Source organism: Tenrec ecaudatus, chromosome 3 (genome assembly GCF_050624435.1).
Source record: "Tenrec ecaudatus isolate mTenEca1 chromosome 3, mTenEca1.hap1, whole genome shotgun sequence".
NCBI classification, from domain to species: domain Eukaryota; kingdom Metazoa; phylum Chordata; class Mammalia; order Afrosoricida; family Tenrecidae; genus Tenrec; species Tenrec ecaudatus.
Genome location: NC_134532.1, coordinates 166,837,482 through 166,853,938, shown reverse-complemented (window position 1 = coordinate 166,853,938; position 16,457 = coordinate 166,837,482). Strand labels below are relative to the sequence as shown.

General features: G+C 48.3%; 1 protein-coding gene across 1 annotated transcript; it reads right to left on the bottom strand.

The window, feature by feature from the left end:
* Nucleotides 1-429: 429 nt before the first annotated feature.
* NOA1 (nitric oxide associated 1) lies at nucleotides 430-16,444 on the bottom strand. Its single transcript, XM_075544268.1, has 7 exons — nucleotides 14,785-16,444; nucleotides 13,371-13,535; nucleotides 10,475-10,677; nucleotides 8,075-8,206; nucleotides 6,335-6,451; nucleotides 4,520-4,637; nucleotides 430-3,608 (listed from the first exon to the last, which is right to left on the bottom strand). The coding sequence occupies exons 1-7, from the start codon at nucleotides 15,902-15,904 to the stop codon at nucleotides 3,400-3,402; spliced, it is 2,064 nt and encodes a 687-aa protein (XP_075400383.1). The 5' UTR covers nucleotides 15,905-16,444; the 3' UTR covers nucleotides 430-3,399.
* Nucleotides 16,445-16,457: the final 13 nt, after the last annotated feature.

Below are 16,457 nucleotides of genomic sequence, written 5' to 3'. Positions count from 1 at the left end.
GTCCTGTAGCCGTGATGGGGGAGTTCTGCCGTTTTGTTACTAGAGGGCGCACTAAGTCCTGCACTTGACCTCAGTGTGAATACTGATTCAAGGGGGGAGGGAGGGGCTCCACACTCAGATAAGTGGATCAATAAGCTGGTATCAACAAACTGGCTAGACCTCAGAAACCAAAATAACAGCGCTTTCTTCAACTCTACTGGGGCACCAGGGCTGGGGGGCAGTAACCTGGGGCTGCCAGTAGTTTGGAACAGTTCTCAACCTGTGGGTCGTGACCCCTTTAGGGGTCAAATGACCCTTTCACAGGGGTCTTGCCTGATTCCTAACAGTAGCAAAATTACAGTTATGAAGTAGCAATGAAAATAGTTTTATGGTTGAGGGTCACCACCACATGAACTGCATTTTTTGTTTTGAGGCCAGTAATTTTTTAATAAATCATTTTATTGGGGCTCATACAACTCTTATCACAATCCATACATACATCATTTGAGTAAAGCACCCTTATACATTCGTTGCCCTCGTCATTCCCAAAATCCGCCTTCCACTTGGGTTCCTGGAATCAGCTCATTTTCCTTTTTTTCCCCTCCCCCATGAACCTTTAATAGTTTATAATTATCTTACCGTATCTTACACTGCCCGGTGTCTTCCCCCACCCACCTTCCCGTTGCCCATCCCCCAGAGAGGAGGCTACACATGATCCCTGAGATTGGTTCTCCCTTTGAACTGCATGAAAGGGTCACGGCATTAGGAAGGTTGAGAACCACTGGTCTGGAAGAACATGAAATTGGACCAGATAGTGGATAGCAGGTCACAACTACGTCTAGGCACAGAGCCTCTTTGAGTTGTTGTAAACACCCTTCTCGAGCTTTCCCTCCTGCCTGCTTTTAGTCAGCTTCATAAGACTAGAACAGGAAGCCCTTCAGCACGAAATAGTGCAATTCCTTGTCTCAGACGAGAAAACCAAGCTCCAGAGATTCACAGAACCGAGGAAATGGAACTTTATAAGCAGCACCATTTGAAACTCCTAGAAGAGTGCCATGGGGAAGTTTTAGGGAAGTTTGAGCCAAACCTTATGAAACAAACAGTTGCAATTTCAGTGAAAAACAGCCAAGAAGGCGAACTATGAACATTTAAAAATGGAATCCTTGATAGTCAGGCTTCAACACCTGGAGAGATGAGCAGAGGGGCTGTTCTCTGCCTTTTTGTCCAGGTAAGGACCGTGTCAGTTTTTAGGATGTTTCTCCCAAAATGCAAAGTTAGCGTCTGTCTTCAGTCTCTCAAGACTCCCATTAGCTCTGAATTACGAACTCGTCCTTAGCAGACAACAGAAACGCCACACCTTCTACTGGTAAAATTAATGGTGCTTCATTCTCCACAAAATAACGAGAAATTAACTTCGTTTCTTCAATATGAAAGAGGGTGTTCCTATCGCCCTCCAGAGCTACATTCGGAAATGTTGAGTGCATTTCTTGGGTCCCAAGTGGGGTAGTTGGGTGCAAGTTGGACTGTAAATCGCAAGGTCAGCAGTCCCAAAGCACTGGCCACTCCTCGGTGGAAGGTGCGGCTAGTGTGGGAAACCCACAGGGGCAGTTCTAGTTGTCCTGTAGGGTTGATATGAGTCAGAATGGACTCCAGAGCAGTGAGAGGAATGGAGGGGGGAGGGGAGGAGGCAGTTGCTGGGTACCAGGGATGCCAGTTTGAGACAAAAAATTATTCCCAAAATACCCGTAGTACCTACTCTGAAAGACTTAGCACGTTATCTAGTTATGACATGCTTCATTTCAAAATGTTTACCTTTATTCTAAGTTATCAAGAACAGTGTTAGAAAGCAGGAAAGTGTGAAATATAGCGGGGCGGAGGAGGGGCTTAAAAATGTGTGGGTAAAACAGAGCTCAAGGATAATGGAACCCTTCCACAAGCTTTATGAAGCCCCCTTGTAGTTTCCCAAGGCAGCACCGAAAAGTTGGCAGAGGATAAACTTGGGCCAAACCTGGGTGTCCACAGGTAGTTCATAAATGAGTGCATTTATTTTCATTAGTACTTAGGACTTGACTGACTTCTTCTGATTTGTAGGTTTACAGTAAATGTAAGATGGAACCAAACCCAAATATGTGTTTAAGGGTCACTATGAACGGCCATCGAGTCTATTCCAGTTCACAGCGAGCCCTGAACACAAAGTGGAGCTGCGCCGGGGCTTTTCGAGGCGGTACACCTTCACGGGAGCAGACAGCAGTTTTTCCTGCCAGAGAGCAGCTGCTGGGTTCAAGGCTCACCTGTGGTAGCAGCTCAACTTCTCACCTGCTGCATCACGAGGGCACCTTACAGAGTCTGACAGGCAATGGACATATAATGGTTCACATGCTTTACAACTGCAGGGAAGATAGAACATGACTTCTCTTTTAGGGAAGCTTTAGACATTTTAAGATAAGGTGGGTATCACGGATTGGCCCACAGATATTGAAAGGAGACAAGCAGCTGGTGCTGAGTGGAGAAAGCACCCGTCTCGGGTGGGCACGTGACCTTTGATCCCCAGCTTCCAGGGCAGGAACAATAAACCTGTTTGAAAGAGCACCACCCCCCTGTGGCGATTCCGCTAAAGCAGTACCAGCTAGCTTGGGTTTTCTTTTTATTTATCTTTTTCCCGTTTTATTGGGAGCTCAACAATTCAGTTAAATCAAACACGATCGTACAGTTATTGCCACCATCATTTCCCAAACATTTCCTTCCTTCTTGCCCTCTTGGTTTTCCAATACCTACTCTCCCCTTGGTCCCGAGGTCCCCCTTTTTTCACATTGCCTAATAACCTTGTGGCTGGATGTGGCCAGGTGGCTCTTCACCATGGGTCAATGAACTTTGTGAATCGGAGTGGGACTGGCACCTTTCCTCCCCTTTTAGCTCCTTCTTTAAAACAGGGAAGGTGTTTGTTTTCCTCCGACCCTCTTCTTCCCACGTGCTGGGGCGGCAGCTGAGCACCCACCCTCGCCACAACTGATGGGGGGCCACGAGTGCTCCCCAGTGTGGTCCCTGGATGACGCCGTGGGACAGGACACATTACTCACTGCTTTCTGGCCATCCCACCAGCCTCACAAGTCAACTGCTAAACTACCCTCCCAACAGGAGACTCGAAGAGGAAAATCTGCAACTGGTCTGAAAAAAAAAATGCAGAGAGAGAAATGTAGCAGGCTACTTGTTTTTGAATTAGGGACACCTACACTACAAAAAAGGGTCTACCTATAAGCTCAATAGATTCTACACAGACCCTGTCTGAGAAGTTCACAGAGGCCATCTGTTACGTTCTCTCAAAACCACAGGAGGAGGGGCTCTATTATGGTTCCAATGAACACAATCCAACAGGCATGTTACGCTCAGCATCATCCCGTGGTCGGCATGAAAAGGTCAGCCTCATGCACCCTTCTGTGCTTTCTTCTTCACATTGTACATCAGGGCGGGGGGCTTCTTGGTTTTGTAGGCCATGCTTTTCTTGATGCGCTTCCCTTTGATGTTCACGATGTGTGGCAAGAGGGGGGGTCGCACCGTCAGAGCCGTTCCTTGGGGAGTATGGCCTCGGAGATGCAGGCTCTCACCAGAGCAAGGGGTCACTGCGACCCAACCTACGGCGGCATGCGAGAGAACATAGAGTAGGGTGAGCAAGCAGTGGGTTACAACCCCAACGGGAGCGCTAGATGGGGTGCACAGGAGGCCGAGTGCTGCCTCACTTTCTCTCCTTGAAAGACTGCCTTGGACCAGCAGACTCACGATCAGTTCAAGTTTGACTGGCATTAATTCACGTATCATACAACAGCCCACGCCCATCCAGGGGGCTGTACAGTCATCACCACAATCCTTCGTTCTTGCACTCCATGAGCTCCCACTTCCCCCAGCCTCCTCTGGCACACCATTCATCCAGTTACTGTCCCTATAGATGTACCCATCACCAGTTTATTTTTAACACAGCGGCATTTTAGGAATATATTTCCTGTGTAGTAGATATAAAGCACACATTTCCCCCCCAGGACCAATGATGAGAGCAGTCATACCAGGAGGGTAGGAGAAGGTGGGGTAGAAAGGGGGAACAGATGACAAGGATCTACATATAACCTCCTCCCTGGGGGATGGACAACAGAAAAGTGGGAGAAGGGAGATGTCGGAGAGTGTAAGACATGACAAAATACCAATTTATAAATTATCAAGGGTTCATGAGGTAGGGGGGAGTGGGGAGCGAGGGGAAAAATGAGGAGCTGATATCAAGGGCTCCTTGATGTATGTATTATAAGAGTTGTACCAGCCCCCAATAAAATGCTTGAAAATAAATAAATATAATTAAAAAAAACCCAAACCACCCCCCCTACATTTCAATTACAAATTGTAATTCTATCAAATTACACTACCGGGCTTCAGATTGCTCACCGAGAAATAGAATAAAAAGAAGATGGAATTTCCCCACAGACTTTTTGAAGCTCCATGGTCTAAGTCGGTAAGGCTACTTCGTTTAACTTCAAAACCCGGCCCAGTGCAAACTTACCGGCGGAGGAAAACTTGATGTCAGCCACTGCTTCAGAGTCCGACTGTCCTTCTAGCATAATGTCTTCAGCAACAAGAGGAGGAAATGCTGCCATCCGCTCTTGCCCACCCATTGGGACCTTCCAATGAAATACAGTGGAGATGCTTGAAGTTCAAAGAGAACTCCTTTGTTAATGCGAATATTAAAAGATGATGGCAACAAATGTGCTTGATACAATGCATGTATGTATGCATTGTCATCAGAGTTCTAAGAGCGCCCAATAAAATGATTTATTTAAAAAAAGAAAAGCAAAAAAATTCCCAGTCGCTTCCAGGGTCAAGGGCCCCGGGGGGGGGGGGGGGGGGTTGGGGGGGTGTAGAAGGCAGGCCAGGGAGGTAACTCAGCATCTGAGAGCAGAAACACTTTGACTAGTAGTTTTTATAGCCCTCTATAGGATTTCACTACCCAGAGGAGTGCGGGCCATTTAAGACACTGTCCTTCCACGAAGATGAGTTTCCAGCTCAGGAGAAGTCAATGGTACAAGTACAATGGGGAGGACTCCATGTGCACAGGTGTTTCTAGGAATGAGAAAGAACTGGGTGTGATAATGTATTTACCCGCGTTCATTAACTGTGGTGTGCTGGAGGGAGTAATGAGCCACTCCTGAGTCAGGGGCCACAGTGGAGAGGTGAAGTGGTCCTATCTGGGCAGTATGGGGGTGATGGGTGGACGTTATTCCGGGCCGGAGGGTAAGCACATCCACAGACTCCAATGTGGACAAGGATGATGAGCTCAGGAACTGGGGCTTAGACTTCTCTGAGTGAGGCAGAATTCCCAAAGAATTACAAGTTGGAGGGAGAAAAGGTCACAACGAAAAATGTGCCTGGAGGTACTTTAAAAAGAGCCAGGTTTTCTCATCTCGGGTCGAATGATTTGCGTGACGGTAGGACACTCAGCAGCATCTCTGGCCTCTCCCCACACGTGGCGCCATCTATCATCACAAGACCCCACAGTCTAGACAAAATCCGTCATGTCTCCTCTGGTTACGAGCAGCACCGTCCGGTGGAACTTTCCACAGTGATGGCTTGATTGAAATGGGGTCAGTGTGGTTAAGGAGCTGAATTTTACTCCCAGACGTAAGACACACTGTGTATCTGGAACTGAACTCATCCCAGGGGCTCAACTTCCAGCCACACGAAAGGCAGGCCGTGAGGGTGAACAGGAACACCCAGGGGGTACACGTTCCTTCAACAATTACCCACGGGAGAGTAAAAGGGCAGCGTCTGCCCAGGAGAAAGCCGAGGGGCAGGAGGGACAGGAAAGAAGGACGAATGTAAACGGCGAGCACAGGGAGGAAGTCGGAAGGGCACTGTTACATGGTGGCACTGGCAATCAATGCCACCAAACAAAATGCTGCACACGACTTGTTTAATGAAAATCCAATCACCCGAATAACAATGAAAAGTTTAAAATAAATTAAAAACCCTTTAATTTTAACTGATTTACTTGAATGTGAAAAGCCAGTGTGATTGATGGTCTAAGCAGGCAGAGTTCTGTAGCTAGTCTAGGGCCAGGCCAAATCAATTCCTCTTGCTCTATAAAGCCCATTGCCTTTTACAGGTGAGAGAGGAGCTGGCTGTCATACCCCAAAGACTGCTCTGTCCGCAAGATCCCTGTGCAGGATCGTGGGATACTCACGATACATGCTGACTCAGGAACCACCGCAGGAAAAGAACCCAACCATCCAGAACACCAAACTCAAGGCCACTGAGCCAGCTGATTCCAACTCACACCAACCCTACAGCCCTACTGAATCACCCAGGTGTGTCACCTTACCTGCAGTAAGGGATGACCGGCATGCTTCTGATACACAGCATCCGCCCTGTCCAGGGAAGTGATGTGCACACGAAGGAAGTTGGAAGCCACAACTGTAAACCAAGCCGACCGATTTCCCTTGAGAAAGAAATAATAAAATCATGCCAAACCAGCAAATTAGCGTTACAACCGATGAACAAAACCAAAGTTGAAAAAGGTACTTTATGGAGACAGTATATTTCTGAAAACGACGGAAAACGAAAACGACAACTGTTTCCACAGTTTTGCTTCTGTTGCAACACAGTGCTTCTATTAGAAACCAGGAGAAACTACTGCTCTCTTCAGCCGTCTGTGTAGCAGTGGGTCTTCTGTGACCTTTAGTGAGCGTAAGGGTTCGAGATTTTCAGTGAGGTGTGAATTCACAATCCTCGAGCTGCGCTACTGCAATGGCCTGTAAGGTGCATTCCGTGTGGCTAGACACACCCACGTTTCACTTCCTTTTCCCTCACCCCTGTGGTAAAAAACAATTCCCCAGAGCTCCTATATCCCTGACAACACTCTGTAAATGCCGAACACAAAAACAGAACTGTTGAATACACACCATGATACAGAAAGGTCTACAACTTACTAACATGTACACCTACTGTGTTATAATTATATATATATATATTACACAAGAAATGAACAGTTAAAATTATAGAGCAGTACAAATGGCTCAGTACAACTCACTCCTGTGAGAGAGTTGTGAGACGCTGGCAGTCGTTCAAGTCTTGAGGGCCACCAGGTAGTCCTCTGTAGAGAGATCCAGGCTATCTGGGCACAGGCAGCAAACAGCAAGGCAGGTCACCAACTTTCAGCCAGGTCACCAACAGTTAGTCTCCAGGTCGAGATGTACATTCCAATTGTATGGCGAAGGTCTTAAAGGGACCTCAAATTACAGCGACACAGTTCACAGGTGGTGTAGCTTGCAAACTGAGGCACAGTACAAGCAAGGCAGCCGCACACTGGTCCGATGATCAAAGAGCGAGAGACAAAAAGGGGAGGCTCGCCGAGCCATGTATCTCTGCCCTTCAATTAATCCCACATGTGTTTATCGGCCAGGCTGCCACAATTAACTAACTACCTCACCTACCTTGTACTTATTGTCTGACCCAGGATTTCCACATGAGCCACCACCACAGGGTAGGGATGCTCTTATCTGGTCTTAAATACCCAGCTCTATGGGCACTCAATATCCACTGAAGATACAGTTTTAAAGGCCTACTCCCTGGGTGTGGGGTGGGAGACGGCACTTGCATTTTCCTCCAAGTTTGCTGACAGGAAAATCTGTGTGTGTCTTAAATGGAAATTTTGCAACACTTTGAAAAAGAAAACAAGAAAAGTGTATCAAATCCCACCTAGTTATCACCTAATTATCAATATTTTGCTGTTCTTGTCACATTAATGCGGAGCCCTGGTGGCATAGTGGTTATGCATTGGGCTGTTAGCTGCAAGGCTGGCAGTTTGGAACCACCATTCGGTCTGAGGGAGAAAGACAAGGCTTTTCCTCCCACAGAGCATTACAGCGTCGGAGACTCAAAGGCAGTTCTGCCCTGTCCCGTAGGGCTGCACTGAGAAAGAACGTGGCACAGCTCACAGGCCTCTGAGATTCAGTGGCAGTGAGGGAGGCTCGTAGAAGATATTCCTGGGCTCTTCCCCTTGCTTGCACCCCTGGAATACTTGTAAGGAAGTCCCACTATTTAGTCTTTTTACTTTCCTTACCTGCAGGAAGTCTATGCGGGCGATGGCACCCAAAAACAGAGCCATTCCTGGTTTCAGCAGGAAAGTCCTTGGAACAATGGCGTGTGTTGGCAAAACAGCATTCACTTCCTTTTCTGTCAGAAGATTTAAAATCTGTGAAGCAAATACCAGCATTTTAGAGGATTACTTTTAATAAAGATACAATGTTTTACGATTTATGACTGAAAAGTTAATATTCCCGGCCTTAAATACACGCTAAACCAAGTGTCAGAATCTGCTCTACATAAAACCTATCTACGATTTCTTGTCCAAATGGATCCCAGCACTTCTACTCGGTGATCACCCAAGGAATTTCTTGTGAAATGGAAGCTTTCGGACCTCAGATAAAAAGGACCAAAAAGGCTCCTTTATCCAATTTTCCCACCTTCTCTAATCATGTTTTGTAACTAGGTTTTTGATTCTGTAAATCTCGCAGGATCATACACTTGCTGAGCTTCCTTTGTTACCCCCCTACCCTGGGCTGTTTGGAAACTCTTCACCCTTAAAGCCAAAGGATTCAAAGCTTTTTCATTTCCTTGCTGAATTTTGAGGGCACCTAGAATCTAGAGAGACCTTGTGACCTCGATACCCGAGCCTCGCGTAGCACATTCTCTAAACCTCAGGCCAGAAACGGCTGCTCTTAGGAGGGCCAAGGAGAAGCGCCTTTTTTCTGACTTGCAGTAAACCAGCCGGGTTTTCACCTGCCTGTGACATGGGAAGGGAGACTGCTGATCACATTGGAAAGTCCCCCACTTAACTTACCTTGCCCTTCCTCAGGTAACAGTCGTGGAAGGACCGGGACTGTGCCCAGTCTTTCCACCTTAATGTAACTTCTGTGTAACTGGACTGCTTGCTAATTAAGGTCTCTCTCTTTAAATTCAACTTAATTCTTCCCTTCCAGATCCAATTAGGTCTGGGATCGAAGTTACATCAGTAACTTTTTGTGAAAGAAATCAGAAAGGTAAGAATTTGCCGAATATTTTTTGAGATCTTCAGTAGAGAGGGTCTCCAGTTTCTAACTGTGAAACGTCTTCCAGCACCGACAGCTTCTTCCAGGCAGCTAGACCGGGTAGCTGTCCCGCGGCAACTGTGTGTGTGCAGAACAGAACTGCTCTGGAGAGCGGACTTTCAAGGCTGTGACCTTCTGGAAGCGGATTGCTAGGCTTGTTTTCTTACCTGGTGCATTTGGGCGGGTTTAAATAGCCAACCTTTTGGCAAGTAGTGACTGCTATTGAGCTGCTTCACTATTTGTGCCACCTCAACCACCTAGCAAATATTCTGGGAGGGCGAAACGAATTAGCTGATCCACCATGATTCTTTAGAGGACCAGCTAGGAGAGAATTCTGAGAATTAGATTGTAAGTGATCCCAAGATTAAGGAAGGAAGAAACCACCCAAGAAGCCACCACTGTCTGTTTCTCCCCTTGGGGATAATGTGGTGAGTCAGACACAGCCGGTGGCCAGATTCAAAGGCACAGGTTAATGGGCTGTGTGCTGCACGGCTGTGTCCTTGAGGCAGATGTGCATCAGTCAGGAATTTAACAAGGACTGAAACTGCCAAGAACAAAAAGTAATGTGATTTAATGACGTGAGAGTAGGAGCAACTGAACTTAACAAGGTGAAAACCACAACTGTTTGATTCTGCATGTAGATCAAAAAGATAAATAAGAGCAAAACAGATGGACACAATCCTATTCTAAACGATACTTGTCTGAGGGCCTCTACGGAAGAAACTCAATCTTAGTGTCATACTTTAGGGATAAAGTAGCTGAGCATTCTGGGATGATGGCTTTCCTGGTTCCCAGCTCTCAGGTGGAGACAAGGAATCTGGGCTCTGAGTCAGCACTGCTAGTGCTCAGCAGTGTCTGGTTGGAAGGGCAAATGGAGAGGGTGACGAAGAGATGGACAGGGTCTAGCCAAGGCAGTGATCATTACATTGTTTCCACACAACTATGAGAAACAAAAGGTGCAAGTGACAGAGGGACTGCTCAGTGCAACCCAAACTTAGAGACCAATTGCGTCACCTCCGGAGGGGACGTGATGCTGCTGCAAGGGGAAGTCTCTCCTTAATTAAGTTCAAGTTGGATGACCTCTTGGTACTCTTATAGAATCCTAACATAGAATGGACAGTTGGACTGTAGTAAAGTTTAAGGTTCCGTACAACCCCCAAAGTCTAGTACTCAGCAATATCTCCCTAAGGGAACAGCCCTGATTGATAATACAGAGGCTGCCACTGGCTACCAAGGAAGTGGAGTACAGAACCGAGTCAGCGCTGACCCGTCTTCAACAGAGTCTCAAAGGAACACAGGCCGTCTTTCCTCTCTCCTGCCAGTTAAAGGCAGCATTTGCCTCGAGGGTTTTACAATAGAAACCAGGTACTTACACAGTGTTCCTTTGTAATTCCGGGGGTGTCATAAAACCAGTGGGCATTTTCCACTTCTTCGGGGGTCAACTCCCCACGTTTGGTATCATTGCTCAACCCCTGAACAGGCTCATTGTCCATGTCGAAGGCGAGTGAATCTGGGTCAAACTCAAAGGTAGCTTCACCCGGCTTTTCTGAAGGTAGGAAGGTTCTCCCAACTCTTCCTAGAATGAATTGTAGTCACATTGTTAACATTCCTTTACAGCTTTTGACTCCAGATGGGGCAGGGTTTTTTTTTTTAATTAAAAACTTTTATTGGGGTCTCTTACATCTCTTAGCACAATCCATACATTCATCCATGTCAAGCACATCTGTACATATGCTGCCATCATTTTCAAAGCATTTTCTTTCAAATTGAGCCCTTGATATCAGCTCATTTTGAAATGGGGCAGTTTTTAAAAAAACTCTTTATTGGGAGCTCTTACACCTCACAATCCATACATGCACTGCGTCAAACACATTTGTACATATACTGTCATCATCCTTTTCAAAGCATTTCTTTTTACGTGAGCCCTTGGTATCATCTCGTTTTCCTACCTCCCTCCCTTCTGAACCCTTGGTAAATTATAAATTATTTTCACATCTTACACCGTCTGCTGTCTTGCACCATGTTTCTGTTGTCACCCTGGCTGGGGTGGTGGTGGTGGTTATATGTCACTCCTTGTAGTCCATTCCCCTTTTCTAAACCCCCACATCTTCCCCCTACCCTCATGGTATCTACACTCCCATTATTGTTCCTAAGGCGGTTATCAGTCCCAGATTCCGTGTGTGGGAGCTCTTATCTGTACCAGTATATATGCTCTGGTCTAGCAGGTTTGTAAGGTAGACTGGGGTCATCGTAGTGTAGAAGGAGGAAGCATGAACCAGAGGAATGCTGTATGTTTCATTGGTGCTATACTGCACCCTGGCTGGCTTGTCCTTTCTTTTTTTTTGAGACCCTTCTGTGAGGGATGTACAATGGTCTACACATGGGTTTTGAGTCTCCATTTGGACCCCCTCATTTGCATAGAAATGGTGGTTTGTTTTGGGTCTTCTGATGCCAGTTACCTGATCCTGTCAACCCATCAGGTTTTCACACAGGCTGGTGTGCTTCCCACCTAGATGGCCGGGCCCACTTGTTAATTTTCAAGCCTTTAAAACCTCAGACGCTATATCTTTAAACATAGCTTTCTTCACATTTGCTTATGTACCCATTTTGTCTTCAGTGATCGTGTAGGGAAGGTGAGCATCACAGAATGCCAGGTTATTACAAAGTGTTCTTGTGTTGAGGGAGTACTTGAGTAGGGGCCCAATGTCTGTCTGCTATCTTAATACATATAAATATATGTACATAGATCTATGTCTGCATCGTTACATATTTATATCTGTATATGCCTATTTTAGACCTCTATAAAAGTCTCTTGCCTCCTAGTTCTTTCCTCTATTTCCTTTACATTCCTCCTGTCCCACTATCATGTTTGACCTTCATTCAGGTTTCAGTAATTCCCCTCAGATACACTGCACTTGATCAAAACCCACCAGCCATTCAATGTCCTATTCACCATCGATTTTAGATCACTTGTTCTTCCCTTGTCCCTGGGGTTGTGGGCTCTATCCTTCCTTTTCTCCACCTCCCCTTCTCCCTTGCCCCACTTCCCCCCGACACCCCGAAGTGTTGGTACCATTGTTTTCTCCTTGGGATTGTTTAATTCTACATGAAAAGAAAAAAAGCCTATAAATAATTCTGGGTCTGTTTGTTGACCTTTATGAATGTTTTCCAATGAGTCTGGTGAGGTGCCAAGCACACTGCCCTGGAAGATTATTTTTGGGATTCCTTGGGGACTTCATTGCTTTACTCCCCTTGCTGCTGTGTTGTACTGTTTTGCCCCGAGTGTGTGTGTGTGTCAGACCAGGCACAATTCCTGCACTATGTCTCCAGTGTTGTCCCTGGATCAGTGAGGGGACACTGTGTTTCACTGTGGGGCCGGTCCTACAGTCAGTCCTCTCTGTGCACTGGCTGCTCCGAGCAGGAATATTGTCCTCGGGATTTGGTGGGCCGGGACTCTCCCCGCCCAGCTTTCTCCCGTGTTCTGAGCAGACCCGTCCCTCTCCCTGAGCTGTAGCCTCACCGCTGTCCTCTGTAGTGCTCTCTTCTGGGGGAGGGGATCCATGTAGCATTGGGGCTGGATGGGGCAGTTCTTTGTTTGCCTCAAACAAGTTACTGTATACCCCCAAACCAAACTCACTGCCATCAAGTCAATTCTGACTCATCGAGGAACCCTGGTGGCACACTGGATTATGCTTTCAAAACAAGCAGCTGCTCCCTGGAAGAAAGGTGAGTGTTGGAAATCATCAAGGGCAGTTCTGTTCTAGAGGATTCCTGAGTCAGGCTGTGCATATGCAAATGAGGCTATGTCTGATTCTCCCCAAGCTCTCACAAATCAGTGGCAGCTAGATTATTGCAGTAATCAAGTGTGTGACCGGCGGTGTGCAGGGCTGGGATCCAAAGTTTTCAATACAGAAGGGCTGGAAAGGGCTATCAAGGGAAGGATAATGGACGCAAGAAGAGTGGTTACTTGGGAGTCACCAATGCCATCACCTGTGATGGTCTGAAGGGATGGGGTGTGCACTGAGGAAATGCTTCTACTGCTGACCATGGCTGGGGGGCTGCTGCCACATGCTTTCTTTTCTAGGTGCCTCTAAGTACCCATAGTCTCAGATTCTCAGCATACTGACCTATAGGTTTCCAAATGTAGCCTTGCCTCTGAAAGGGACCCTCTGCTGTCCACAAACTGGCTAGCCCCACGTAGCTGCATTTCAGGTTACTCATCAAGAACTAGAGCATAGAACTAACACGTTTCCTATGAAAGAAACTTACCGACTACATAACCATGCTTTTTCAGTAGGGTAACTTGAGTTTGTTCATGCTCAGGAAGATCTTCTTCAGCAATCATGGCATCTCTTGTAAGTCTCTTGTGTCTTTTAAACATTCTATAGGGAGTTGGGTTGCAAATAGGAAACTTCAGGAGGTTTAATGTTGTACCTGAAATACCAAAGAAACAAATTTTATAGACACCATACAAAAACCAGCCAACCAACCAGAGAGGGGACCGGGGAAATACTAAAGTTTTTGAGGAGCTACATGGTGTTGGGTGTTGAATAATCTGTCTTCTGACAACCCTCTACAAAATCATTCCCACTTGACAAATGGAAAAAACAGGCACAGGATGTGAATTCTTGCATGTTCCTATGCACTTTCCTCTGTAATTCACCCAATGCACAAGAAAAAAGTTTAACTTTCAGAGAAACAACCAAGTCTTTTAGTACTCACAAATGATTTAGACAAAACCAACAAAACCCTGTAGTTTCCATCTCATGAAGTTAAATTCTAACAGGGCTATAAGCAAGCCACACCCACCCAGAGCCATGGAGAGGATTCCAACTCGTAGCCACCCAATCTAGGTAGGGTTTCTGAGGCGAACAGACTCATCTTTCTCTGGAGTGGAGGGGTGGGTTTGAACTGTTGACCTTTTAGTTAGCAGCTAACAGTTTCATCCAAGGTGCCACTAAGCTCCCTAACAGGGCCAGTGAAGGGCTCACTTTCCATTTACAGAGAGGTCTTAAAGCCACAAAAGCAGCATTTCATACTACACTGCATTAGTTAGTTTATTCGGATGTGAAACCTTTAAGAAATAAACTGTAGACGTGAGTGTGATGGAGAGCGGGGCTGGAGCCACCTGGAGGGTTCACAGTCAAATAAAAGACTTTCCCGAGAAGCTTGAGACAAGTTCCCAGTGAGCAGGAACTTGACTTTATTCCCTGGTGTATCTCCACTGCCCAGATCAATGACCAGCACCTAGAAATGCTCCATACATATTTCCATTTCAGGATCGCTATGGAAGCCCGGGGGTGGTGGTGGTGTTAGTGGGTTTCAAGCTGGACTGCTAACTGGAAGGTCAGCAGTTCGAACCCACGAGCCACTCCACGGGGGAAAGATGAGGCATTCTATTCCTGCAAAAAGCTACAGTTCAAGGGGCAGTTCTTTTGTGTCCTGTTGTGTCATCCAGAGTTGGAATCCCCTCCATGGCCATGAGTGCTTTTTCTTAGGCAAGCACTTGGCTGACAAAGAAAGGTAAAGTGTGACCAAAGTTGGGAGGGGATTTTGAAAGGGAAGTCTCCAGGCACCCTCTGATGGACGTGACAGAGCGGTGTACTAGGTGCCTGGGTTCGCGGCCACCATGAAGTGTCCACCTCTTCGAATCCCAAGAGGCCCCCTTACCCCCGATGATCACCTGGCCAGGGGGAGATGGTGGCCCTGTCGATGGCCTCCGCGCCCTTGGCGATGCAGTAGTCGGATTCCAGGAGCGTGTTAAAGAGAGTGGACTTGCCGGAGTTGGTGGCGCCCACCAGGTAGACATCACCACGGTAGCGCCAGGAGCGCTGAAGCGCTGTGATCAACTCTTCGACTCCGTAGCCGGTCTTGGCGCTTATTAGCCGCACGTCTCTGAGTACAGGGCCCGGCTCAGCTGGCCGATTGAAAGTCTCCTTTCCGGCTTCGGCTTCGTCAGGGTCGGAGGGTCCCTGGTGCCTGGGAAGTGGCCGGAGCCCGGCGCGGAAGCAGTCCTTCCATAGCCGCTCCCGGATCCGCCGCCGGTAGCCTGGTGCGTCCTGCGGCAGCAGGTCCACCTTGTTACCCAGCACGATCAGTTGTTTGCGGCCCACCAGCGCGGGTAGGTCGGGCAGCAGGGCATCGGGCAGGTCGAGCAAGTCCACCATGTAGAGCACCAGGGAAGGCCCTGGGCGGCGCAGCGCGGAGCTCACCAGGTCCAGGTACTCCTCGCGGCTCACCTGCAGGCGCAGGGCGAGCCGGTGGTGCACCAGCAGCCAGCAGCGCTGGCACACGGTCCGCGCCAGCCCGCCATCGGCCTGCGCCGCGGCGCTCCGGAACTTCTCGCTGGGCAGGTAGCCTGGCACGCCGGGGTCCTGGCAGTGCAGCTCGGCCCCGCAGCCCGAGCAGTTCACGCCGCTGCGCGGCACCGTCGGGTCGGGGTGTCCCACTACCGAGTGCACGCGGCGGCTGGTCCGCAGCTTCTGCTTCTCTCGCAGTTGCTGCCTCCGTCGCTCCTCATCCTCCTGCCGCTGCTGTGCCCGCTGCAGCTCGTCTTCGACGGTGGGCAAGGGCTCCGGCTCCGGCATGTACTCCGGGAACAGAAAACGCTCCTCCGGAAGAGCACTTCCTTCGCAGCCCCCAGTCGCCCGGGGGGCATGAGAAAGCCCGCGTTCCAGGCCCGAGCGGCGCTGGAAGGAAGCGGCAGCGCATCTGCTCCGCAGCAGGATCCCTCGGAGGCCATGGCGCCTCACGGAGGGAGCGGACGTCCGCAGCCAGGACAGCAGCCCGCGCGCGGGCAGCATGGGGAGCGCGGGCCAGGGGCAAAGGGGGCGGAGCCACACGCGCACAGGCGCACTCGTGACCCAGGCGCGCAGCAAGCGCGCGTGGAAAGCCCGGGGCTGCCTGGGAGTTGTCACTTTGGCTCCGCCCCACACTCCTAATGTGTTAAACTCTCGCGAGGAGTAGAGTTGTGGACACGCGAACTCCCTTAAAGGTACAGCAGACGCACGGGGGCCCTAAATCGTGACATCTGGCACAGGAGCCTAGTGAACGCCACAGCTGTCACACCTCGCTCTTAATCACACGTTTAAAATGGAATGAATTTTGGTCTTCTCCAGTGCGGAAAATAAAGCGAGTGTCACGGACACACGACGGCAACTAAACTTTTATGTGATGAGTTGTATGAGCCCCTAATAAAATGTTTTCAAAAACTTTAAAAAAATGACTTCTTGGATTTTTTTTTAACCTCAGGTAAAAACCATCAAGAGTACATAAAACTTGCCCTGGCTGAATTCGACCCGCAAGCTACACGTACGCCACAGAGGCCGTCCTAGCAGCAGCCTCGCGCTCTGCGCA

Bases quoted from the DNA above. Each gene is read 5' to 3' on its own strand.
- NOA1 (XM_075544268.1), bottom strand. From the start codon at position 15,904: ATGCTGCCCGCGCGCGGGCTGCTGTCCTGGCTGCGGACGTCCGCTCCC. The intron at 10,678-13,370 runs GTAAGTTTCTTT...AATTCATTCTAG, and splicing joins AAAGCATGGTTATGTAGTCG to GAAGAGTTGGGAGAACCTTC. The intron at 8,207-10,474 runs GTAAGTACCTGG...TTTGCTTCACAG, and splicing joins GAATTACAAAGGAACACTGT to ATTTTAAATCTTCTGACAGA.